This window comes from Acartia tonsa, chromosome 3 (assembly GCF_053477335.1).
Source record: "Acartia tonsa isolate MP-2025a chromosome 3, ASM5347733v1, whole genome shotgun sequence".
NCBI classification, from domain to species: domain Eukaryota; kingdom Metazoa; phylum Arthropoda; class Copepoda; order Calanoida; family Acartiidae; genus Acartia; species Acartia tonsa.
In genome coordinates this window covers 30,593,493-30,620,435 of record NC_137262.1, presented here as the reverse complement: position 1 = coordinate 30,620,435, position 26,943 = coordinate 30,593,493, and the positions used below count along the sequence as shown (strand labels likewise).

At 32.6% G+C, this 26,943-nt stretch overlaps 1 protein-coding gene across 1 annotated transcript in view; it reads right to left on the bottom strand.

Annotated features, from left to right (window-relative positions):
• The window catches only part of LOC145313894 (uncharacterized), a 48,471-nt gene that overhangs the window by 4,038 nt on the left and 17,490 nt on the right, over positions 1–26,943 (bottom strand). The window contains exons 2-6 of the mRNA XM_080153550.1: positions 2,704–2,778; positions 1,899–1,991; positions 1,249–1,322; positions 309–536; positions 12–116 (exon numbers count right to left, since the gene is read on the bottom strand). Of these exons, the coding sequence (XP_080009676.1) occupies positions 12–116; positions 309–536; positions 1,249–1,322; positions 1,899–1,991; positions 2,704–2,775 (572 nt within the window). The 5' untranslated portion in view covers positions 2,776–2,778. The remainder of the gene's footprint in view (positions 1–11; positions 117–308; positions 537–1,248; positions 1,323–1,898; positions 1,992–2,703; positions 2,779–26,943) is intronic.

The following is a 26,943-nucleotide window of genomic DNA, read 5'->3' as shown; positions in this document are numbered from 1 at the left end:
CTAACATGTACCTGTGTTTGATTTTAGGGGGAGGCCTATTTATTTCCAGTATACTGATGTAGTTTTGATATTTCTGTAGCCTATTCTCATCCTGGCGAGCTAATCCAGTTCTATACCTATACATACAGATATAAAGTTATTAATTTACTCTTAGTATTACGCCATTCCGACTGTCTGTCAGTATTTCTATACTTTATGACTTGCTAACAATTTACTAATGGTAATTTAAACATATAGGTCTTTTTCGGCTTGTTGTTATGGACAAATTATTCTTGTTGGTAAATTAGGAAGTATTTTATTTTCCTTACCTATTCCTAACCCCATTAGGACCACTGTACTGCCTGCGACGTCCTCTAAACGGCTTCAGGTAGCTGGCCCGTCTGAATGTATACTCGGCTGTGTCAGGCTCCTGGTTGACCGCTGGTTGTTGGAGGTCATAGCTGTCTACTGACGATGGCTGCTGGAGTTCATGACTGGAAGGCTCCAACAGGTTTTCTGTGCCTGCTGAGGCTACACTTTGTATACTCTTCTGGACACTAAAATAATAAATTATAAATGAATCTTAAAAACAAGAGTAGCCTGATATATGCGTGAAAAATAAGATCTCTGAAACTACATGACCGATTAGTTTAAAATTTTAAGAAAAGCTTATTGTTGTGACAGAAGAGGTTTTATGCTATTTGGCAGTCGTGTGACTTTCAACGTTCTAAGAGACATAATGTCCGTAAAAAATGATCCCACTCCCAAAAAAAGATATTGTTGATATTTTACTTATTTTAAAAGAGAGGCTGGGGACCAAAAAACTAGTAAAGCTAACAAGAAAAACACGGTTCAACCACCACTAAAATAGCAACTTGTGTAAATGATCATAACTAAAAAAAGTAGAAACAAAATAAAGAAACAATACAAAATAAAATACATTTGTAAATAACTGTTCATGAGAAAAGACAAAAGTATTGTGACACAAAAATTAATAAAAAATGGACCATATTTGCATGTTATAAAATATTGTAGTGTTATTTAAATAAGAAATGACATATAAATAAATAAATATATTAATGAATAATTCAAAATTTATGTAATAAAAATAAAATAAAAATCTCTTCCCCCCGAATTTTTTTTTTTCCTTTTCTTTTAAAACTAAAACAGAGTCTCCCCCCCCCCCCCCTCTCCCGAAGTGCCCGTAGAGGCTATTAGGGGAGTAATCATCAAGTGAACATATATAGTATGAATAGATAAAACACTTACTCTATTCTCTGTCCAAATTGTTGATCAAATTGTAAGCTCGGTGAGAAATCATCTAACTGTCTGGACTCTCGAGACTAAAATAAGAATAAAGTTTGAACATAAAATTACATATTTTCAGATTTCAAAGCTTTTCTTTAGGACAAACGGCGTCTGGCGTTTGTATCTAAAAATGTCAATGTTTTGGCCAGTTACGGTTATTGATTGTTCAAATTTAAGACAGCTGACTTAACTGTAAATATAAATAATGTTCCTTTAAATTTTAAAATATTAAAATTAAACACAATCAAAATTATCATTACTTAGATATTATTTAGTTTAGGCTTACAATCAAAATATAAGTAAAATTGACTTAAATATAATACTATCCTCATATAAAAGTAGCAGGATGTTTGTTTATATGTCTGTGTGTTTGTGTACATATAAGTCAAGGAAAGTTTATAAGTATTTTGGGGGAATGTACCTTTACCCTCTCAAGAGAGTTAAATTGCTCTGAAAAAAAACCTGCAATAATTCTATATTACTTTTTTTTAAACTAAAATTTAAAGTTGAGGGTCGACTCCCTCCCTCCTTCTATAAAGTTCTACTAGAGGCCACTAGGGGCATATCTTTTATTGTTTTCAAAAGTATATACACTTTTAAAATAAAATTACCTGTGATTTACTGGATGTATGATTTTGTTTCTGACTGTCAGAACTTTCTTCTCCCACAGACCCAGCTACTGTTGGCCGGTCAGCTGTTACAATCTAGATACATATATTGATTCATTCCTGGATATATATTAGAATATAAAGATAAATTTAGATAATTTGATAGATAAAATATAGATTTCATGAATGGTTGTTTTAGAAATTGATAGATAGATAGTACCATATTTGTTGTTTGTTTTATAAAAGCAGCATAAAAACAGCTTGTATGCTTTAGATCTTCTTTTCTGGTGAGCATCTTTTATTCATTGGCACGTTTTAAAAATATTTCACATAAGGCTAATTTTACCCCATCAAAAAAATTTCTTTCAATCTGAAGAATAAATTTGAATTTTTAAAAAAAATGACTTAACAGCCATACTGAAAATCATGTATAGCATTGTATTACAAACAATTTTCTACAGGTAATAAAATAAACGCATAACAATAATACCAGCTTTGTTAGACCAGGACTTCGACCCCTCGGGGCTAACAAAACTGGTTTTAATGTTATGATTTTTCATCTTAATGCCAGCGGAAAGCTGTCTATAATACCATGCAATAATAGTTATTTCTCGCATCGTATTATAAACAGCTTTCCGCTGATATAGAAAGTACAATTATAAGATTAAAACCAGTTTTTTCTTATGATTGTACATTTTTATATTCGTAGAAAGCTAGATATAATACGATGCTAGACATAGTTTTTTTCGTATGGATGAGAACTGGTTCCTATCCACCGGATTGGAATGAATACGAGAAACAACTATACCTGTATAATATTAGAACTAAATATGAGGTAAAGATGAAAGACTGCCAGACCTATTCGATTCAACTCCCGCATCTTCTGAAATAAAAAATAAGAGTTTTAGATAATAATGAATAATAAAAGTACAGGATATACAACTTTTTATATTACAATTGCAAAAAAAGTTATATATTTGGAGGGAGGAAAATTGGACTGTGAACTTTACTGGTACTCAAGTGGCTAAAAACTTTGAGCAATTAATTTGATTGGTTGGTTTCATTCTAGTCGTGTCTAAACTTACTTACAAACAAGTTCAATCTATAAAAGTGTTAATTATGTTTATCAACTTCGGGATGTATTTTAATTTATCGTTCATTGTCCTATCCCTTGTCTGAATGTTGTCAGCCTGGCATTGTTATGCTATTTATGGGCAAATTTATGCTTGTATTTGTATTCTTTAAGAAATAGTATACTATAAATATTTTGTTAAAAACTTTTAAAAAGTTAAAACTTATTGTAATAAATACCATTTTTCTTTTGTAAAGTTTTGGTAGTTTGCAATATAAATCTTTGTTCTTACATTTAACTTGCTACATACTGGATGTAGAATATACGTGGATATTATAAAAAAGGAAAAAATTGTTGTCAATTTTGCTTGCTAACATGGAACTCATTTATTGGCCAATTCGTTCATCCAGTATTCAATTAGGAGAGGTGATTGGGCAAAGTGGGTGGAAGGGGGAAATCGTTATTTTAGCCCGCTGCGTGTTTCAATTTTCAGAGAACAGGAGAATCTGGTATATTATCCAAGTAATGACATATCCATACAGTAGATTGATAATACAATAATCTTCCCCAAACTCTTATTTGTTATTCTGCCTTGTATATATTTTTAAGATAGAAAATGATTAATCTGAGCCTCATTGTCCTATCCCTCCATGACATGTATCAAATATTCTCAAATTTTTTATCTTAAAAAAGGTTTATAAAAATTTAAATTTAAGAGAGCTATCCTAAACAGGGAGGAAGGAGACATTGGGCCGTTTATTACACTAGTCCCCAAAGTCTTTTAATACCGTTTTCTTATTCGTTAGCTGAACAACCTTTTAATGAATTTTTAAACGTTTCAACTACTAATTGTAATCTACGGAAGGATTATTTTTGTGGTTTATCATTGGGGATGTGCATCAATTTATCGGCCATTATCTTATCCCTTTAGATCCCTGTATCCTAAAAAAAAGCATGACGTCTATCCTTAAAGAACTATAATTTTCAAGATTGATATTGGATCTATGCATGTATTTAGCGAAAAATTACACTCCTCTCTTTTTCTTTATTAAATGATTTATTAAATTATAATCAATTCTTTAATTCAGGCAACTGATTTAATTCCTAGAGGCAACTCACCTAAGTAAGTTTCATAAAAAATAGCTTAAACCCAACTTCCGAGATTCAGAGAAAAGTACAACTTAATCAAAGTAGCCATTTCCGAGATATTTAACCTTACTAGTTTATATTATAAGATTATAAAATCTATTTTCACTAACAAAGTATGAATAAAATCAATATAAATTTAATACAGTGTCAAATAGAGAATAAGAAAGTAAATATATTTTTCTCGCCCTGTTGTTTTATTATTTTTAAATTCCACTCTTTCTAATGATTTCACATTTTGCTTTTCAAGATTTTGCCTTTTTGTGATATCAAAAAAATTACATAAATATATCGCACAAAAGAATAGAATTGATAATTTTTGTCTCAAATGATTTCTTTCATTTTTTTTGTATTTTTTTTAACAATGGTTTGCAAGGAATTTAACCAAACTGAGGATTATCGATTAAAAAAAAAATTATGTATTACGATGGTTTATGACTATTTTATAGATCTTTTTTTATATTAAAAATTGGCTTGTAATTACAAAGGTTCCATAGATATTGATCTGATAGCATATTTTGTATTTAATAGCAAGACATTTTAATTATATATATTATATATAAGTTGGAAAGAATTTTAATGTATATAATTGATTTGAAATCTGCATAAAATGTTATGGATTTTTTTTTTATAAAATTCGTTTTTTATTATTCTTTATTTAAAAGCGCAAATACAATTTAAGTTAATTAATTTTGACCAATAGGATAGGTGGATTGGAAACTACCTGAGCTCTAATTGGTTGAATGATGTACGAAACTTAAGCTTCTCCAATCAGAGCGCAGATTGTTTTCAACCCACCAATCACAGATGTCAAAATTAATCAACTTAAATTGTATTTGCGCTTTTAGATAATGAATTATACAAAAAAAACGAATTTTATAAAAAATCCTCAAAATTTTATGCAGATTTCAAATCTATTATATACATTAAAATTCTTTCCAACTTATATAGCTTATTATATATTCGTATATAAAAGTAACATGATGTCTATTTGCCGGTGCTTGTTCGAGGGATCTAAATCCTCCCTTAAATAAAATTAAGTATATGTAAGTATAGAGAAGGTAAAACTGAGTTCAAATATAAGTTTTTATAAAAAAAAGTTTTATGTAGTCTGAATAAGTGAAATGGTGTGTAAGTAAGAACAGATATAGGGATGTGCTGAAAATGGATTGCCTATTTCATCCCTAATTTCCAAAGTTGTACAGCAGATAATCCAATTATTGCAAACGCTATTTTCAGCTACTCCGGTCAAAGGGAAAAGCGATATCTATAATACAAAGTAGAACGATGTCTGTCTGTCCGTCTGTCCGTCTGTCTGTCCGTCTGAAGCTTAAGATCTCGGTAACCACTGAACCGAATGGGCTCTACTCTTCAGGGAATATACCTACTGGTCCTGTGGTGGTTTTAAGATATTTTCTTGAGGGGTGGGACACCCCTAACCCCCCCCAAAAACAAAAAAAATCCCCCCCTTAGGGGAGACTTCAACGTCAAATAAGGTGGTATCGTACATAAAAAATTAAATTTAACAAACAAAAACATTTAAAGTGCCACTAGAGGCCTCTAGGGGCGTAGCCGCTAGTAATGTATAAACGATTTATACATTATACATTCAAAATTTTAATTTTTCCAATTTTGATTTTTTTTTTAAGTTTGAAGCTTTTTTAGCTAGTAGTAAATATTGAGATAGGACGCGGAAGCTAGGTACACTTTCGGAAACTAAATTTCAGTACATCGATATAGGGAATGAAAAGGATATGGCATGTACAGACAATTATTTTTGCTTAATTTGAATTTACTTGTTGTTATATGGATGATGTGCTACAAGGATAAGTTTGACACAGAGGCGTGCAGAAGGAGGGTGTATCCTATCTATTCACCCCTCTACACCCTTCATGACAAGAGTCGACTTCCCCTTCGATTTTGGGTTAAAGGGGGTGTCAAAAACTTCGGATGCGCTTCGCGCAAACCTTCTTGCAAAACTCTGTGCACGCCACTGGTTTGACATCCTGTTGTCTGAAAGAACAGTTTTATCATAATCTACCAGAATTGCATTTTAAATGTAAGTTTTCTTATTATTACCTAACTGTGATGATGGTAGAAAAAATCGAGAATAGTTATGTATCGCATCGTATTATAGATTGCTTTCTGTGGGTATAAAACAGAAAAAAATATAAGATAAAACCAGTTTTGTTAGCCCCGAGTGCCTGGGGTAACAAAACTGGTATTAATTTTATGAATTTACTTTCAAATTTGTGGAAAATTGTCTGTAATAATGTGCTATACATGATTGTTCAATATGGCTGAGAACCAGTTCTAAACTGCGGATATGATATTAATCGGTTGTGAAGCCATACTGAAAAAAATATTATATTATTGTTTGATACTTAATATCCCTGAGAAAATATGTGCTAATATTTCCTACCTATAAAAGAATAACCCTCATTCAAACATGACATAGTTGTGTAACTTTTAGAATATTTAAAAAACATACACTTTTTCTTATATCTATAATACAAAGTTAAATGATGTCTCTCAGTTCGTCCCTTAAGATCTCGGTAACCACTGAACCGATCGGATTCTACTCTTCAGGGAATATACTTACTGGTCCTGTGGTGGTTTTAGGCTTTTTTCTTGGGGCGTGGGACACCCCTAACCCCCCCAAAACAAAAAACTCCCCATTTTTAAAATGAATTTTTAAGAATTTTGCGAATTCGCGATTTATTTGCGAAAATTTGCGATCCATTCGCATTTTTTCGGCTGGGTAGGTAATAGAAGATGTAATTATACCTCATAGGGCAAAGCCCCTAGAGGCTAGGGGCAAAGCCGCTAGTATTAAAGAAAGAAGGAATTGGTTGGAAATAATTATAATCCTAGATCTGTCTTTAGTATTATGTATTATAAAAACACTTCTAATAGAATCTTTAATAGTTATTTCTTGCATCGTATTATAAACGGCTTTCCGCGGATATAGCCCCGAGGTGCCGAAGGCACGAGCTAAAAAAACTGGTTTTAATCTTATGATTGTACATTTTTATATTCGTAGAAAGCTGGATATAATTCGATGCTAGACATAGTTTTTTCGTATGGATGAGAACTGGTTCCTATCCACCAGATTCGAATGAATACGAGAAAAAGTTTTAAAATTAAAATATTTATTTATAATTTCAAATAATTTTTCTTTTTAAAGTAAACTGTGTTACTAGTCTCCAGGGATATAAAGGGCTAAGACAATAGCCGACAATAGTGGTTGAAACGTTTAAACACTAAACTAAATGAACCAACCAATAAAAATTAATAAAAATAAAAAGTCCCAAAGTTGTTGAGCCATTGAATAAGAAATCGTTATTATAAAAACTTATGTAATGCCCTCTCCCTCCCTGCTAATCTGTCAATATCTGCTTTTTTATATCAATTATACTATATAATAATGTTTTATCCTTTATTTTTTTGCTGCACTACCAAGTAACATGTGCTTGTCCTTGTTAATTTGCCATCCCTCACATAAAAGAGACATGTGCACGTCAAATATTCTGACAAAATTTTGACCGCAGAAATTGGTAGAAATTCAATTGAAAACATTATTGTATTAGCTTAACATTTTATTATTTTTAGTAGTGAAGCTACTTTATAACTAGCAGTATTTCTTTACATGTAGGGAGGGGACATTTGGATGTTTATCACACTAGTCCCAAAAGTTTTATAATAGCGTTTTCTTATTCCTTGGCTGAAAAACTTTGGGGACTTTTATTGAATCTTGATTGATTGAGTCATAAAGTTGAATGTCCAAACGTTTTAACCATAAATTATAATCTATAGCTGGGGCAATTTTGTGTATCACAATTAGAGTTGGTTAGAATCAATTTTATACATGATTTTAGTTTTCATCCAACATTCTTTTCCGCACGCCACTGATTAAAGGCATAGCTTTTAACTGTTGATTTTTGGAAACCCTTTTTGAAAAGTAAAACATTCTTTCTTAAAGTCTTAATTTTAAAAGGGATTCTGCTCTTTAATTTACCTCCGATTTTAGTTTGTCTTTCTAGTTTAAATGTTAAAATTGTCATCCTCATTTATTTTTTCTTTATTAATTTCATTATTCTAACAATGTTTCAAGCTTATTAAAATAATTAAACATTGTAATTTTAAATTAAGGAAACATTTGTAATTAAAAAACAAATTGCAACTTGACAAAATTAATTAAAGCAAAACTTCAAGGTCTGAACTTTACAATGGTATAGTTTTTATCCAGTAGAAAAATTGGATAATTTTAATTTTTCTTGTCTATAATACAAAGTAGCTTGATGTCTGTCTGTCCATCCGTCTGTCCGTCTGTCCCTTAAGATCTCGGTAACCACTAAACCGATCGGATTGTGCTCTTCAGGGAATATACCTACTGGTCCTGTGGTGGTTTTAGGCTATTTTCTTGGGGGATGGGACACCCCCAACCCCTCAAAACAAAATTAATTTTAATTTTTTTAATTACCTCATGGGGCAAAGCCTCTAGAGATATGATATGATATGATATGATTTATTAGCAGTAAATTACAGATTAATTTTACAAATAATTAAATACATTTTAAATTACATCATTTTTATAGATATATTTATTTATATTGACATAATTAGGGTAACTGTACTACAGGGCCTTTAAAGTCAATCTTGACTGTCCTTCGGCCCATTTTTCATTTAATTTTTTAAAAATATTTACAAGTTTCACAAATAATATAAAATAATATTAGCTATTTACAGGGTATGGCATTAAAGTAGCTTACAGGTTGCGATATATAAATTATATTTATATTTTTCCACAGGGATAACACTTTCTTTCCCTGCATTGAAATGTTTTGTACTTTGATATACACTTATTTTTTACATATTTTTTAACAGCTTTGGATGAATTTAATGATCTTAGCTCACCTGCCCAACTATTCCAAATTTTCGGGATTTTTACTGAAGGAAAAGTTTCATAGATTTTATAATTTGGCTTCTCTACTCTAAGACATTTTGATCTAGTATTTTGCAATGGTGTTAGAAAATTAAGCATACATTTGGGAAGTTTGTTTTCTAGATATTTAGAGACAAATTCAACTACATTTGCATCCCTTAGGTCAAAAATGTTAAGAATATCTAGTTTTCCCATCAGGGGCTCGGCATGCACATTGTACTTAGCATTTAAAACATTTCTTACAGCTTTCTTCTGTAGGTTATGAATTTTTGTGATATGCTCATCCTTTGCCGCCCCCCAAACAATTAAGCCATACTCTATGTGGGGCTTAGCAAGGCTGTTGTAAATTGTTTTTAAAGTAGTGGTTGGAAAGAGCTTTTTTGTTTGGGATAGGGCATAGACTGAGCTTGCTATTTTATTTTCTACATAGTTTATATGTTTGTCCCACTTAAGTTCATCATCTATAAGAACACCAACAAACTTGAAAAATTTAGTAATACAATCTCTGCCAATTCTTTCAATTTTTTCCCCTCCTATTTTCAATGTGCATAACTCTGGATCAAATGGCTTTTTATGTGGGCGAAAAATCATATATTTAGTTTTTGATACATTCAAGGCTAGTTTATTTGCTCTAAACCAATTTTTTGCTTTATCAAGTTCTAAATTAGAATCTGCAATTAAGTCATTTAAGTTGTTGTTTGATTTGCTAAAAGTAGTATCATCAGCAAATAAATTTGTTAAAAAGGATGTTGCATTTGGTAAATCATTTATGTATAGAATGAATAAGAGGGGGCCTAAAATACTTCCCTGTGGAACCCCTGTTTGAATGATTTTTTTAGCTGAATTTACACCATTGATTGTAACAAACTGTTGCCGTCCTATTAAATAGTTTTCAAACCATTTCAAGGTATTTTTAAAACCGTAGTGTTCAAGTTTGTTTAAAAGAATTTTTATATTTAGGACATCAAAGGCTTTTGAAAGATCTAAGAAAATGTTTATTGTATATTCAGGGTTCTTTTTATTTAGATTTTCATAGATATGCTTAAGTAAATTTAATAAAGGCTGTGTTGTGTTATGATTAGGACGAAACCCATATTGATATTTATATAGGATATTACAATCTGATAAAAATTTGATCATTTGTAATGCAACAACTTTTTCTAAAATTTTGCTAAATGCTGAAAGAATAGAAATTGGACGATAATTAGTAAACTTATTTCTTTCTCCTGCTTTAAAAATAGGTACTACACGAGCAATTTTGTAATTTTGTGGTATGAATCCTGTTTTTAATGATAAATTAAATAGGTATACTAACGGATCAATAATTTCATTTATAACTTCTTTGATAAGAAAGATTGAGATGTTATCCTCCCCACAACTCTTTTTGCTTTTAAGTTTATTTAGAGCATACAACAAGTTCTTTTTAGTTACAATACCAAAATTGAAATTAGTATCATTTTTCTCCCCAAGAAAGCTATGAAAATTGGATTCAGAATTTGGTATATTTTCTGCAATTTTAGACCCAATACTTGAAAAAAGTCGTTGAAACCATCAGCTATTGACTTTGCCCCTGAATATGATTTTATGTCATCATAAAAGATGTTAGGTAGACTTTCCTTATGCTTTCTTCCATTTATAACTGAGTTGATAAGAGTCCAAGTTTTCTTAATATCATTTGATAATTCTAGAAATTTATTGTGATAATAATCTTTTTTTGCCTTCCTTAATTTATTTTGGTAAAGCCGATTTAAGTCCCTCCAATCGTTAAAATTAGTTTCATTAGGGCATTTTATGCGTTTTTTAAATAACTTATCTTTTTGTTTTCTGATAGAAAGTAGTTCTTGTGTCATCCATGGATTTTGGGGGTGTTTTTTTCGATTTTTTCTTCTGTTTGAGAAGGGAAAACTTTCATTAAATTCCATTTCTATTTTATTCTGGAATGACTCAAAAGCTACTTCCGGCCTAATTTCATTCATAACACTGTCCCAATTTGATTTTGCTAATTTTTCTTTAAAAATATTAATATTTTTCTTAGACATACTTCTGACTTTATCTTCACTTATACCATCCCTTTCCTCCTTCCCCTCACATGTGTGTGCTAAAAAGACAGGTAAATGGTCTGTAATATGTTCTAGTATTAACCCACTTTGAAAATTAAAATTTTGTTTGTTAGAAAATATATTGTCAATACAAGTGGCTGTGTTTTCACTTATTCTAGATGGTAAAGTTATAGTAGGCATAAAGGAATGGGTAAGCATCAATGATAAAAACCTATTTGTAGGGGCATGATTTAGATGTGATAAAACATTAATGTTGAAATCTCCAGAAATTAAAATTTCCTCTGCATTTTTAAATTCCTTACAGTCAAGCTTTTTGAGAATAAGTTCTAGAGGCTAGGGGCGAAGCCGCTAATAAAGTTATAACGGGTTATTCTTTAAATTGAAAAAATTCTATTCTACCGACATTTGACATGTTATAAAATCTTGACTAAAGAATGTTAGGCTTCCCTTATACTACAAAGTACAGTGATGTCTCTCTGAAGCTTATCGCTGAACCAATTAGGAATATGTCTATTGGTCCTGAGATGTTTTTAGACACCCCTTCCCAATGATTCCCAATTCTCTCATTTTTTTAGTAATGTTTTTTTTCTTTATCCTTGTAATAAAGTAACAGGATGTCTGTTTGTTTGTTTGTCTGTCTGTACGGAAGATCTCGCTAACCGATGAACCGGTCTGGTTCTCCTTTGCAGGGTAGCTTCTCATAGGTCCCGGGAAGGTTTATAACTCTTAAGAGAAATCACAAAAATTAAAAAATATTCTCGCGTTTGCGTAGAGACTTGAACGCAACATAGATAACTATTTTCAAATTTAATATTTGAAATAAAGAACAAATATTCAAAGTGCCACTAGAGGCCTCTAGGGGCGTAGCCGCTAGTTATAAAGAAAATACACGGGGGAATCACATATACAACATTATGATTAATTTGTTAACAGCATATGTGTAATTAAACACCCTTCTAGCAACTGTCACAAAAATGTTTTTAATTTGTCCCTGAAATCTATCAAAATCTATAATTATTTTATTATAAATTTTTAACAATAAATTAATATTTATAATTATCGTCGGTAGCAAAGCTGCTCTATTAGATTTATTAGAATTGCTAAAGATCTGTAGTAGCGGTTGCACCCCTAGCATCAGGAGGCTCTGTATACAGAGGGGTATGGGTGCATAAAACTAGCCTAAAACAATCGAAAAGGCCTGAATCTAAAATTAGATAGCATAAAACCCTAGTGTAACATATAAAACTGTCATATAAAGACGAATTAATCATTTCAGCAGATAATAAAATCTAAAGCTTCGGTTAAAAACCTTACTGCTTTATAAAAAAAAAGATAACTGTTTCTAGACAATAATCTTAGCTCTACAGTATCTACGCATCCTAAACTATCCAGTTTCTAAGCAGGCCATAAAAATATTTCAAATTGTATTACAGTATATTATTCTTTTCTTGATCTAAATTATAATAAGCTTATATTTGGGCTACTTAAGCAAATAATTTCAAATTTAACATTGAAATTATAACATTTAACTAGTATTAAAGAAATTTTAAAACCACGTTAAAGCTATTAAAAACAACAGTATGTAATTTATTGCTTAACAACGCATAATGAATTAGATTTTTTTCCATAGTCACGATTACAAACAGTGGCGTGCACTAGGTTTTGCCAGGGGGGTGTTATCCTTGAGAGAGGGTAAACATGTGGGAAAGACAGACCTCTCCTATTTCAATTTTGAGGGGGGTGTTGAAACCTCTTCCGCACGCCCATAAATTTACTTGAACGTTTCAACGACTGATCCATTTTAGGAGGGGACAACCGGCTGTTTATTACACTAGCCCCCCAAAATTATAATTATATTTTCTTGGGTTGATTTTGTTGTTGACTTAACAACTTTTGGGACTTTAGTGAATTTTGATAGGTTTATTCATTATGTTAAGAAACCACTAATTTTGATTTACAGAAAGGGCGATTTTCTGTATCCTCTTTGGGGATGTACATCAATTTATCAGCTATTGTCTCAACCCTTTCGATCCCAGAAAACAAATAGTGTTAGAGTTCTATTGATATAAAAATAGCAAAAATATTTCATTGTTCCCTTATTGATTATTTAATGATCTTTGTTGACTCTAATGTTACTAAGCTGTTTATATCTCTAATTTATCTGATATAAACGTAACACAATAAGATTGACATCAATTCCAGAATCCTGGAACTAGCATATTATATATTACCATCTTCAAAAAGAGATACAAATCTTATGTTAATACAATAACCGCACTAAGTGTTTACACAGAATTATATTTTATACCAAATATTAATTCCTTTCTTTATGAAAAGTTACTTATAAATTAGAATTAATACAGTTTCTTAAGTTAGAGAAAATTAAAATATCCTTGAACCATATAAGGAGAGTCTTTAATAAATAGAATATGGATTGATGCATCAAGGTGTGGTCACATTACAACAAATAAGGAGAGTCTTTAATAAATAGAATATGGATGGATGCATCAAGGTGTGGTCACATTACAACAAATAAGGAGAGTATCTAATAATTATAATATGGATGGATGCATCAAGGTGTGGTCACATTACAACAAATAAGGAGACTCTTTAATACATATAATATGGATGGATGCATCAAGGTGTGGTCACATTACAACAAATAAGGAGATTCTTTAATAAATATAATATTGATGGATGCATCAAGGTGTGGTCACATTACAACAAATAAGGAGAATATTTAATAAATATAATATGGATGGATGCATCAAGATGTGGTCACATTACAACAAATAAGGAGATTCTTTAATAAATATAATATGGATGGATGCATCTAGGTGTGGTCACATTACAACAAATAAGGGGATTCTTTAATAAATATGATATGGATGGATGCAAAAAGGTGTGGTCACATTACAACAAATAAGGAGACTCTTTATTAAATATAATATGGATGGATGCATTAAGGTGTGGTCACATTACAACAAATAAGGGGATTCTTTAATAAATATGATATGGATGGATGCAAAAAGGTGTGGTCACATTACAACAAATAAGGAGACTCTTTATTAAATATAATATGGATGGATGCATTAAGGTGTGGTCACATTACAACAAATAAGGAGACTCTTTAATAAATATAATAAGGTTAAAGCATCAAGGTGAAGTTACATTACAACAAATTAGAAAACTCTTTAATGAATTTATAACATGTAGGTGTAGGCAAATTAAAACAAATCAAGTTTGAATTAACAGTTGATTTCTTTATAATGCAAACAAAAAAGATACAGGAATGATTTCAGTAAAAATATATTTGTTTAGAAGCTGTTTCTATATCATAAAGTTTAGCTTGTCTGTATAAATACTCAGCAAGTATGTTGCAAGTTCAAGGCTATGCATTCATAACACATACTTCAAAACAAGGGTTTAAGAATATGGTATCTAAATTTAAAAAAATTTAAACTAAACTTTCTAGCATCTAATTGTTTAATTGCATGCACTTATTACTTCCCAATTTAGAAATATTTTTAAAAACATTATAAATACACTGTAATTATATATAAATATATAATTTATATAAGCATAATAAACGGACAGATGGACAAAATTAATCATAGTGGTAATAATATGGAAAGTCATAAGAAATTCAATAATTATGACATTACGACAGATCATGCTTATTGCTCATTCAAATTTTCGTAATAGAACCCCCGCTCTCAAAAATTATTTTAATAATTAGGTAATAGTTTTTTCGTGCATTTGTTTTTTTAGGTCATTAAACATTAGATGCTGGGTATCCCGCAAGATTAGGTCCTATCCTACCCCCCCTACCCCTCCCCCCCCCCCTCAGGGGTTATGCATAAAAAAAACAGCTACAACTCCCATTTTCCTCTATATTTAATTTTATTTTGAAAATTAGGGGGGGTTTTTGTACTCGCTAGGTACTTTGAGGGAAAGGACCAAAAAATAAGAATTCAATCTTGGACTATACAGACACAGACACACGGAAAGACAAACTAAATGGATCATAAAATAGTTTGCCAATATAAAGTTTAATTATAGAAAAAGAGATATTCAAAAATAACATTGTAAATGGCTGTACATTTTGGTAAGCTATTTGATACGTGTTTGACAGAAATTAATTCAACTATGCCAAATTAATTTTTGTTCATGTGTTGTTTATGTAGTTTTGTATAATTGTTATACTTTTAAAGTTCTAAAAATATTACAAAAATAGCAGTAAATAAAAAGTCTAATGATAAAAGATTATATTCACAAGAAAGACATCTCTAAGATTTATAAGGATTTTTTTTTATAAAGTAAGTCTTTATTTTAATTATATTTGACAAATCATGTATAGCATCGTATTATAGACAATTTTCCACGAAAAATAAAATAAATTTTGTTAATTAATGTCGAAACTTATAATTTTATTTTGATATACGCGAAAAGTTGTCTATAATAAAATGCGGTAAATAACTATTATCATCTTGAAACTCTATCCTGCATCCATAAGATGAAAAGAAAACACTTTAACAACATAATTGAGGATCGTTTCACTATTTATTTTGAGATAAATTACCCAGTGACCAACAATTGATAATAAATAAAGATATTATATTATTAATTGTGGTTGTCTATAACAACAAAATTCCAATGAAATATGATGAAAATTTAATAGAGTTAGATAATTTAAAGGCATACGTTCTAAATCAGTCAATAGGAGAACAGTAGAACTACAATTGGTTGAAATTGTGTACAGATTTTTCTATATCGTTCTTGTAATAAGCCAGCTATAAATGGCCGCATTTCTTAAAATATAGCCTTTCTTAAGTAAATTATATCGTTCAAAAAATTATTTCCTAGTATAGCATGAAGCACATGACAAAACCTATAATAAGTTAGCTTTGAAAAGTTGACTTCCTTTGGATAAAGCTAGCTTTCTAGAAATATATATACAAAAAGTTTTGTCGCTTGTATAAATTGAAAGCAATAAAATAAACAAAGGTGTTTGTCTGCTATGGAATCCATTTTTAAGTTTTTAAGAATTTTTTGGATCAGATGGGCCATCTAGATATATTATATCTATCGAAAATTGATCAAATTTAGTTTGACAGGCCAATTAGAAATAAAGTTGAATTTTAATGGAAATGAAATATTTTCCCAAGGAAGTTGTTATCAGATGATATAATACATAATTGTAGTGATTGAAGATTCACGACTTTTTAAGCATTCATCATAATTTACAAGTGTTCCTTATATAAAAGTAACAGGATCTGTGTAAAGTGTTTATCTGTGTGCTCCGAAGGATCTCTGAAACCACTGAAACGATATGGTTCTCAGTTACAGTTTCCTAAGAATGTTCATAACTTTATTTTGGGGGAGGGTACCACCAACCTCCCAAGAGAATTTGCCTTCAGAAAAACAACTTTTTCTTTTAATAACTAACATTGAATGTTCTCCCTTCCCCCATTCCCCTCATCTCAAGGGCCCCTAGAGGCCACAAGGTGCGTAGCTGCTAGTAAGATGATATAATAATTAAAGAGATTGAGGAATCACACCTTTTTAAAGCATTCTTAATAATCATCCATTGTTTTTTATCTTTAATCTATAATATAAAGTAGAACGATGTCTGTCCGTCTGTCTGTCCGTCTGAAGCTTAAGATCTCAGTAACCACTGAACCGATTGAGCTCTACTCTTCAGGGAATATACCTACTGGTCCTGTGATGGTTTTAAGCTATTTTCTTGGGGGGTGGGACACTCCCAACCCCCCCCAAAAAATGAAAAATACCCCCCCCCCCCAAAAAAAAAAGAAGATTTTTTTACTTTTTCTTTTTAAATCTAAAATACGAAAAATTAGGTTGATCAAACCTCTTGGGGCAAAACCCCCTAGAGGCTAGGGGCGAAGCCGCTAGTATTATAATAAAGTATAAGGCTCTGTGTGTGTGTCTGTGTGTACCGAAGAAGGATCGGGTATAGTCCTTTTCACGACATCCCTCCATAAGGAGCGATTATTCGTATTTTTAAAATGGCTTTTTATAGGTTATTTTAGGTTAGGTTAGGTTATATTGTGTTAGGTGATTGCCCCACAGGGTTAGGTAATTGGCCCCGCAGGGTTAGAGCCCCTCGCAGGGGCTAGAAATAGGAGAAAAGCTACTGTGAAAAATACGAAGAATCGCTCCTTATGGAGGGATGTCGTGGAAAGGACTATACCCGAAGGATCTCGCTAACCGCTGAACCGATAAAGTTCTCCTTTACAGCGTAGCTTCTCTTACAAAACTGGTATTAATTTTTATTTTAATATTCGTGGGAATTGTCTGTAATTCGATGCTATACATAGTTTTTCAGTATGGCTGAGGAGCAGTTCTAATCCAGCGGATATTAAACGTTTTCTAAGCCAGGCTGGAAAGGTGCTTAAGCGGTTAGCTTCTCTGCCCTTTAGAATATGTCTAAAGAATAATCGGTTACAAATTGAAATAATGGTTGTGAATGTAAATTTACACTTGTTTATCAGTGCACTAGTTCCTAGGAAGTCCTTATTTACGTTTTACTGTTTATTCTAGGAGATTTCATGGAGCAATGGATGTTAAAAAACGTAGATTAATTCTTTGTTTAAAAAAAATTTGCTGTGACTTTTTTTGTAAAGACGCTAATCTATACTTTGAAATGTCCGTCCTTACGTCTGTCAGTTCAACCGTCTGTGTGTAAGAGACGGTATGGGGGAAACGTGAATTACTCAGCTAATATTCAAGATAGAAGGCTACAATTTTTTCCAGTACATACAGTTAACTAAGCTTTTTAAAGCTTTTTTTGATAAAGTTATAGATTTTAAATATTTTTCAATTGTTTGAAAGAAGAAATCTTGAAAATTGCAAAGTTAGTTAATTATTTGTGCAGCACAGTTGCGAAACTTGTTTGCAAAAATACAAATACACACACACACACAGATACGCACATACACACACACAATTACGCATGAACATACGCACCGAAAAACAACCATATGTACGCTTGCAATCAGAATTCAAAAAACTCATTTGGTTCAGAAAGGAAAATTGTAGACACAATCATTTCAATTGAGACTGAAATTATCAAATCTTCTTTTCAGTTTTAAGATTTTTGTTTTAAGTTCATTAAGAAAAGTAAAGTGTTCTCAAAAAAAAAAAAAAATATATGGTTCATTTTCAGATAAAAAATGAAAGAATTTATCCTAATATTTATATCAATTTCAAGAACTTTATATTCCTGTTACAGAATTGTTTAGCTTTTGCAGAATAACCGACCAACACACCACCTTCAAAATAATTTCAATTTTACAATTCGAAATCAAAAGTGATAAAAGAAAAGAATGAAAAAAATTGCTTTTGAATATTCTTTGTCCTTTGCCCTGACAATGCTTTTAATTCTATTCATTTAAGCTAAGAGGAAAATATTTTATGTGAAGCTTGATAAGTTGATGTCTCATTTTAATTGTATGAATATTCTAAATGTTGTCATTTATCCTCGGTATTTTAACAATTCATTCCATACTAAATTAATTAATTTAAACATAATGGCGTGCACAGGAGGATTGTGGGGGGGTATATATAGTCCCCTGTTGGCAATTTTAGGAATCGTCCTATTGATTTAAATAAATCTAAAAGATTTATATAATAGCTACGTAGAATGCGTGGCAACTTCACATACTCAGAAGATCGATCTCAGAATATATTATTCCTTATTTAATTTTCAAAAATGTCTTTAAAAAAAACGAATCATTCTCTAAACGTAGCAACTCTAGGTAAGTATTCAAATTTTAATATCTCAAATATTGCAATTTTCCCAAAGATGTACTGCTTTATTATCATACTAGCGGCTACGCCCCTAGAAGCCTCTAGGGGTACTTAAGGTAGGAGGTGGAAAAGTCGACCTCATCCCATTTTAAATTTGAGTTTCAAAAGAGTAAAAAAATATTTTTTGTAAGGAGGGGGGTGAAGACACCCTCCCCAAAAATAGATTAAAACCTTTCCAGGACCTATAAGAAGCTTCACTGTAAAGGATAACAATATTGGTTCAGCGGTTAGCGAGATCCTTCGGGACAGACAAAAAACGCTTACTACTTTATATAATAGGATTATAAAAAGATGGTGTTATTGTTCGTTTGTATGTCTTCTATGATTGTTTTCATACTTACATAAGATCATATAGTTTTAAATGGTTTCAGTGCAACCCTCTAAAAAATGTCATAGTACGCCCTTGTTTTCATAAATTCTAATTTATGTATTGTCTATTATTACCAGGGATATTAAGGAATAATATGAAGTAAATTTCATTTCATTATGATAAACAAGAACACCCCTTTTGGTAGAAACATTGGTAGAAAATATGGTTGGGCCGGAAATTTTTTTAGCCGGATACCGGATATTCGGCTTATTTCTAATGCCGGATATCCTGTTCCGTCCGGATATCTGGCCAACGTTCGATATCCAGCAAATTACTGGATATCCGGCTGATTTTAACGCCGGATATCTGGTAACCGGATAGTTTTAATATCTAGTATCCGGTCGGATATTGAAAATGGCCGGATATCCGGCCCAACCCTAGTAGAAAAATTTTGCCGCTGTACAACTCATTCAAGATTTAAGCTTGGTCACCCCTATATTTTTTAAGATAACGAAATTTTAGTGCAATGTACCTTCCATCCCTGATTACTATTCATACATAACATTTAGATTGTCTGTAAAATTAATTATTTTTGGCTACAAATACAACAATCATACAATGTATATTTGTTGTTTATTGTTTTTCATAAATGTAAAATTGAACACAGTAAAAGTGTCTGACTGATTATGACGTAAAAAAAAATTAGCCAATGAGAGGCCATTTTTGACCAATTGTAAAATTTATAGTGGCCTCTCATTGGCTATTTTTTTTACGTCATAATCTGTTCGTAAAATGAACTATTTAACAGTCTTTTTGTGAAAAAAAGACGTAATTTGAATAACTACTTTCAATAATCCATGTCCATAGAAATCTTTATACATTTATGTCGGTCAAATTCTATATTTTTTTTTCTTTGGGGCATTTGTCCTAGAATCTTGGCTATGAATATGTTAGACTTTCAAATTTGAAACAATTAGAACATTGTAGAGACTTTCATTTAATTAAATAAAACATTTTAGAGATGGCTGAGATTATGAAGCAGAATATTTAAGGCGTTTGATTTAATTTTCATATCAAAATAGAATTCTATAATCCGCTAACAAATCAGGAATTTGTTGGATTTAAGTCTGGACCGACAGACAGACAAACAGTAGCTGCGCTACTAAATCATATTACGAGGGTAAAAACTAATAAAGATAAAATGAATAGTAAAAGCAGGGTTCGGAAGCCGCGCTATCAGCCGCGCGGCTGCGGCTGCGGCTGAATCCTAATTTGCGGCTGCGGCTGCGGCTGCGGCTGCTTAAAGTTATGGAAGTGGCTGAGGCTGAGAGTGGCTGAGGCTTAGTGCGGCTGAGAGTGGCTGCGGCTGAATGCGGCTGAGGCTTAATAAGAATTGGGGTGGCTGAGGCTTACAGTGGCTGAATTGGAATTTTGTGGCTGAGGCTTTGAGCGGCTGAGGCTTACAGTGGCTGAGGGTGGCTGAGGCTTACAGTGGCTGAAGGATTTGTGGCTGAGGCTGCGGCTTACTGAAAGCCGCGCGGCTCATAGCGGCTGCGGCTTACAGTGGCTGATTGGAAAATTAAGCCGCGCGGCTGAGTGAGGCTGAAGCTGAGAGTGGCTGATAACATAATTAAGCCTCGCGGCTGATTCTGAGGCTGCGGCTTACTGAAAGCCGTGCGGCTGAGGCTGTGGCTGAATTAAATTCAGCCGCGCAGCTGAATGCGGCTGCGGCTGAATACAATATTAAGCCTTGCGGCTGATCTTATGGCTGATTATAAAATAAGCTTTGCAGCTGAGGCTTCGGCTAAATTGGATTTTTCAAATGCATTCTAGGACATTTTTTGGAGAGTTGAGGGTGGTTAGGGGTTGTGAGAATAAGAGTGGAGGGAAGAGGGGGGAGGACAGCAGGATTTTTTCAAATGTTTGATTCAAAATTAGTACCCAAATTTTATACTGGTACCCAAAGTTTTATACTGGTACCCAAAGTTTATTCTGGTACCCAAAGTTTTATTCTAGTACCCAAAGTTTTATACTGGTACCCAAAATTATATACAAGTACTCAAATTTTATTCTGCTACCCAAAGTTTTATTCTAGTACCCAAAGTTTTATACTTTTACTCAATGTTTTATACTGGTACCCAAAGTTTTAGTCTGGTACCCAAAGTTTTATAATGGTACCCAAAGTTTTAGACTAGAACCCAAAGTTTTATACTGGTACCCAAATTTTACTGGTAACCAAAGTTTTATACTGGTACACAAAGTTTTATACTGGTACCCAAAGTTTTATACTGGTACCCAAAATTTTATACTGGTACCCAAAGTTTTATTCTGGTACCCAAAGTTTTATACTGGTACCCAAAGTTTTATACTGGTACCCAAAATTTTATACTGGTACCCAAAGTTTTATACTGGTACCCAAAGTTTTATAGTAGTACCCAAAATTATATACTAGTACTCAAATTTTATTCTGGTATCCAAAGTTTTATTCTAGTACCCAAAGTTTTATACTAGTACTCAAAGTTTTATACTGGTACCCAAAGTTTTTATACAGGTACCCAAAGTTTTAGACTAGTACTCAAATTTTATTCTGGTACCCAAAGTTTTATACTTGTACCAAAAGTTTTATACTAGAACCCAAAGTTTTATACTGGTACCCAAAGTTTTATACTGGTACCCAAAGTTTTAAACTGGTACCCAAAGTTTTATACTGGTACTAAAAATTTATACTGGTACCCAAAGTTTTTTACTGGTGCCCAAAGTTTTATACTAGAACCCAAAGTTTTATACTGGTACCCAAAGTTTTATACTGGTACCCAAAGTTTTAAACTGGTACCAAAAGTTTTATACTGGTACTAAAAATTTATACTGGTACCCAAAGTTTTTTACTGGTACCCAAAGTTTTATACAGGTACCCAAATTTTATACTGGTACCCAAAGTTTTATACTGGTACCCAAAGTTTTATACAGTTACCCAAATTTTATACTGGTACTCAAATTTTATACTGGTACCCAAAGTTTTATACTGGTACCCAAAGTTTTATACTGGTACCCAAAGTTTTATACTGGTACCCAAAATTTTATACTAATACCTAAAATTTTGTTTTAATATTGGTACCCAAAGTTTTATACTGGTACCTTAAGTTATATACAAGTACCCAAAGTTTTATACTGGTACCCAAATTTTATATTGGTACCCAAAGTTTTATACTGGTACCCAAAGTTTTATACTGGTACCCAAAATTTTATACTAATAGCCAAAAATTTATTCTGGTACCCAAAGTTTTATACTGGTACCCAAAGTTTTATACTAATAGACAAAAATTTATTCTGATACCCAAAGTTTTATACTGGTACCCAAAGTTTTATACAAGTTTTTTAGCAGTAGGAATTTATTTCAACATCTTTAGTTATGATGCAGTACAAAGCCTATCAACTCCCAGACGACGAGCCGATGCGCTACATGTTGAGCCACGGTCGAGGGTTTCTATGACATTAACTCAAGGTCCAACAACCCTGGATAACTAAGGGGAATTATATCTTTCCTTTGCGCCTGTTCATGTTGCACACCTAGCACCTAGGAACCATTTAATGTCTTCAGTTATAACACAGTGTCTGCGCGAGATTCGAACCTATTACATCCCTGATGACAAGCAGATGCGCTACTTGTTGAACCTTGGGGAACCAATTCTTTCCTTTTCTGTATTAGTTTAAGTGACATCTATCCAGCAACCAACTTTTTTTTATTGAACTACCTGCCTTAAAGTTTTATGGTAATGAGTTACGCCTGTTTATGAGCCAAGGAAATCCTCCTACTCCAACTTTACATGTTGCACACCTGCCATAGCAGCAGTAGGAACCATTTAATGTCTTCAGTTATAACGCAGTGTCTGGCCGAGATTCGAACCTATTACCTCCATGATGACAAGCAGATGCGCTTCTTGTTGAACCTTGGATAATTAAGGGGAACCAATTCTTTCCAATTTAAGTGACATCTATCCAGCAACCAACTACCTGCCAGAAAGTCCTATGGTAATGATTTACGCCTGTTTTGCGCTACTTGTTGAACCTTGGGGAACCAATTCTATCCTTTTCTGTATTAGTTTAAGTGACATCTATCCAGCAACCAACTTTTTTTTATTGAACTACCTGCCTGAAAGTTTTATGGTAATGAGTTATGCCTGTTTATGAGCCAAGGAAATCCTCATACTCTAACTTTACATGTTGCATACCTGGCATAGCTGCAGTAGGAACCATTTAACGTCTTCAGTTTTCACGCAGTGTCTGGCCAAGATTCGAACCTATTACCTCCATGATGACAAGCAGATGCGCTACATGTTGAGCCATGGTACGCAGGTTAAATTTGTTTTAAAAATAATCGTCTTTAAAATGCTTATCATATGTACACTTGCAATAAATGTATTTGTCATAAAAACTTACCTCTTATGAAAAATGTTTTTTTTACTAAAGTGCTTTTTATTACAATTATTCATGGGTATAATTTTTATGACTAACTTTTTATGTCACATAATCTTAATGACAATGTAATTATGAAGTTATTACAAAAAATACTAAACAATAGGTACTGGAAAAAGAAGAACTGAATTAAAATAATTTTTTGGGGGGTAGGGTGATTTTTATTGGGTGGGGAGGGCCGGGGCGAGTAAATCCCATTTTTAATTTTGGGGTGATGTTTAATTTTTTTTCTAAGGCAATTTTTTTCTGGTAATGTGATGGTACCCTCCCCCAAAATAGTTGTAAACTTTCCCAGTACCTATAAGAAACTACCCTGAATAGGAGCACCATATCGGTTTAGTAGTTAGCGAGATCCTGTAGTACAAACATATAGACAGACAAACAAACAGACATCATAATACTTAATGATCTAAAAATAAGACAAATTTTCATTTTGAAATATTGGAGCTCTGATAGCTTTTTGGTACGGTAACAGCTTTGAACCATCTATCATCCGGGTTCGAATCCCAGAAGAAAAAAAAATTTGGGGGGATGAAGGGTGACTTTTATTATTTTTTTATGGGAAAATAGGGGGGAGTTTAGTTGAGCACCCACCAGTTTTAATTTCAGTTTTTTAAAAAATTCAAAAACTTGGAAAAGGCAATTTAAAAAGTTTTCATTAGTTCAGTAGTTATCGAATTCTTAATCCACAGACAAAATAACTCTCCATACTTTATACAAGGTTTTAGAAATAATCATATGTAATTCTTGGTGGAATTGAACAGAAAACCTTTCTTACACATTATGGTGCACTAAACCTTAGAACATAGGTGTAAAGCAATTTTATATTAAAATTTAGTTAATAATATTACAAATAAAGTAAGTTTACCTAGAACAAATCTCCTCTAATCTTTTTTTACACATTATATCCACCCTCCTTTTAAAATTTTTTTTTCAACTTGAGAGGAAAATAACTAAATATAAATGAGAGGAAACAAAAATTATTGTCCATTGTCCCAATGTCCATAGCAGAATAAAAACTTTAATCACATTAAATTCTTGGTGGAATTGAACCAAGAACCTTTCCAACACACGACTGCCACACTTACCCCTAGACCAAAGGTGACAGAAATTTTGAAGAAAAATTTAGGTCTAAATATCACAATTTAATAAATTATTGGGTGCTAAATTTCATAGGTATAACTCTTATGTACATACTTTTAAAACCTGTTTTAATATGTAATGAGTTAATGGTTAAAGGATACTAGTGGCTGCGCCCCTAAAACCTCTAGGAATACTTAAGGGAAGCAAAAATAATTTATTTTGAGGGTCATCTTTTTTTGGGAGGGAAAAGATACATTTCCCCCAAAAAATTATAAACTTTCCCTGGATCAATAAGAAGCTTCACATTACCACTTTATATAATAGAATATATGTATATATTAAAAAAAAGAAAATTTGTTAATAAAATTATGGACCTCATTTATTGGCCAGTTCATTTATATATCCCATAAGAGGGGAGAGATGGATTAAAGGGGGTGTATGGGGGTTATTGTTATTTTAGCCAGCTGAGATTATTTCTTTATCAGAGTACATGAAAATATGGACAACATCAAAGTAATAATATATCGATTCATGTATTGCTTATAAATTCAGAAATTGTATAACATAATGAAGCTTAATTATATAGAACAAGTATTGCGTACCTAAACGGAAAAATAATAGAGAAGCTACTATATAACTTGAGTATCACAAAAATTGTTTGGATCCTGTGAGGTTTGAACTCACGGTCCCTAGTTTACAAGACGAGTGCTCTACCATTGAGCTAAATAGGCCACTTGTACAAGAAAAAAAATTTAAGATAATACAAATTCATAGTGAATATTAAGTAAATTCTGAAAAATTTGTATCTTTTAAAAACAATAAAATTAGGCAAACGTCAGTAGGGCAGTTACCCTATAAATAGTATTCAATAATATTCATAAGTATCAACGTTCAAAAACGTATTGCTCCTGGTGAAATTCGAACTTATAACCCCGGCATAACAGTGTAGAAGAACCGTGCGCTAACTGATTGCCCCACTGGAGCTCTTACATTACAGGTTCAAACTTTTTGTAGTTGTTCGAGATGGTAGTTTCTATGTTGTAATTTTAAAAAAAACTTAAGATAAAATTCTATAAAAGAATATAAAAAAAATTTAAAAGTATAACATTTAAAAAAAATATTTTTTGGCGATGGAAATGTCTGACCCCCACCCCAAAATTAGCTCAAAACCATCCAATGTCAATATATATATAACTAGCGGATACGCCCCTAGAGGCCTCTAGGGGGCACTTGAGGAAGAGAGAGAGTCAAATTTAATAACCCAATTTCTTATTTTAAAATTTTAAAGAAAAGTAAAAAAAAAATTTTTTTTGGGGGGGGGAATTTTTTTTTTAGGGGGGGGGGGCCTCCCCCCTCATTTTTAATTTTAGTTTAAAAAATTTAAAAAAAAATTTCTTTTTTTGAGGGGGGGGGGATTTTAAATTTTTTTGGGGGGTTGGGGGTGTCCCACCCCCAAAAAAATAGTTATAAACCTTCACAGGACCTATGAGAAGCTACCCTGTTAAGGAGAACCTGATCGGTTCAGCGGTTAGAGAGATCCTTCGGTACAGACACACAGATACACAGACACACAGACATCCTGTTACTTTAGTAAAAGGATTCCTGAGAAGGACAACATTGTTAGTTCAGTGGTTGCTGAGATCTTAAGCTTCAGACAGACAAAATTAAATGAAAATTAAGCCCCGCGGCTGAATTGACGGCTGAGGCTTGTACTAATTTAGCACCTGCGGCTGCGGCTGGGGCTTACAATATCTCAGCCGCGCGGCTGTGTCAAAGCTGCGGCTGAATTAAAAAAATTAAGCTGCGGCTGAGGCTGCGGCTTACAAATATCAAGCCGCGCGGCTGCGGCTGCGGCATAATCATAACTTTGCAGCTGCGGCTGAGGCTTTCTTGAAGCCGCGCGGCTGAGTGCGGCTGCGGCTTCAAATTATTAACAGCCGCGCGGCTGAGTGTGGCTGAGGCTTCCCCAACTATAAGCCGCGCGGCTGATTGCGGCTGAGGCTTAGAGGGGTGTTGGCTGAATGAGGCTTAGTGCGGCTGAGGCTTAATGTGGCTGAATTGGAGTTTTGTGGCTGAGGCTTACAGTGGCTGAGGCTTACAGTGGCTGAGGCTTACAGTGGCTGAAT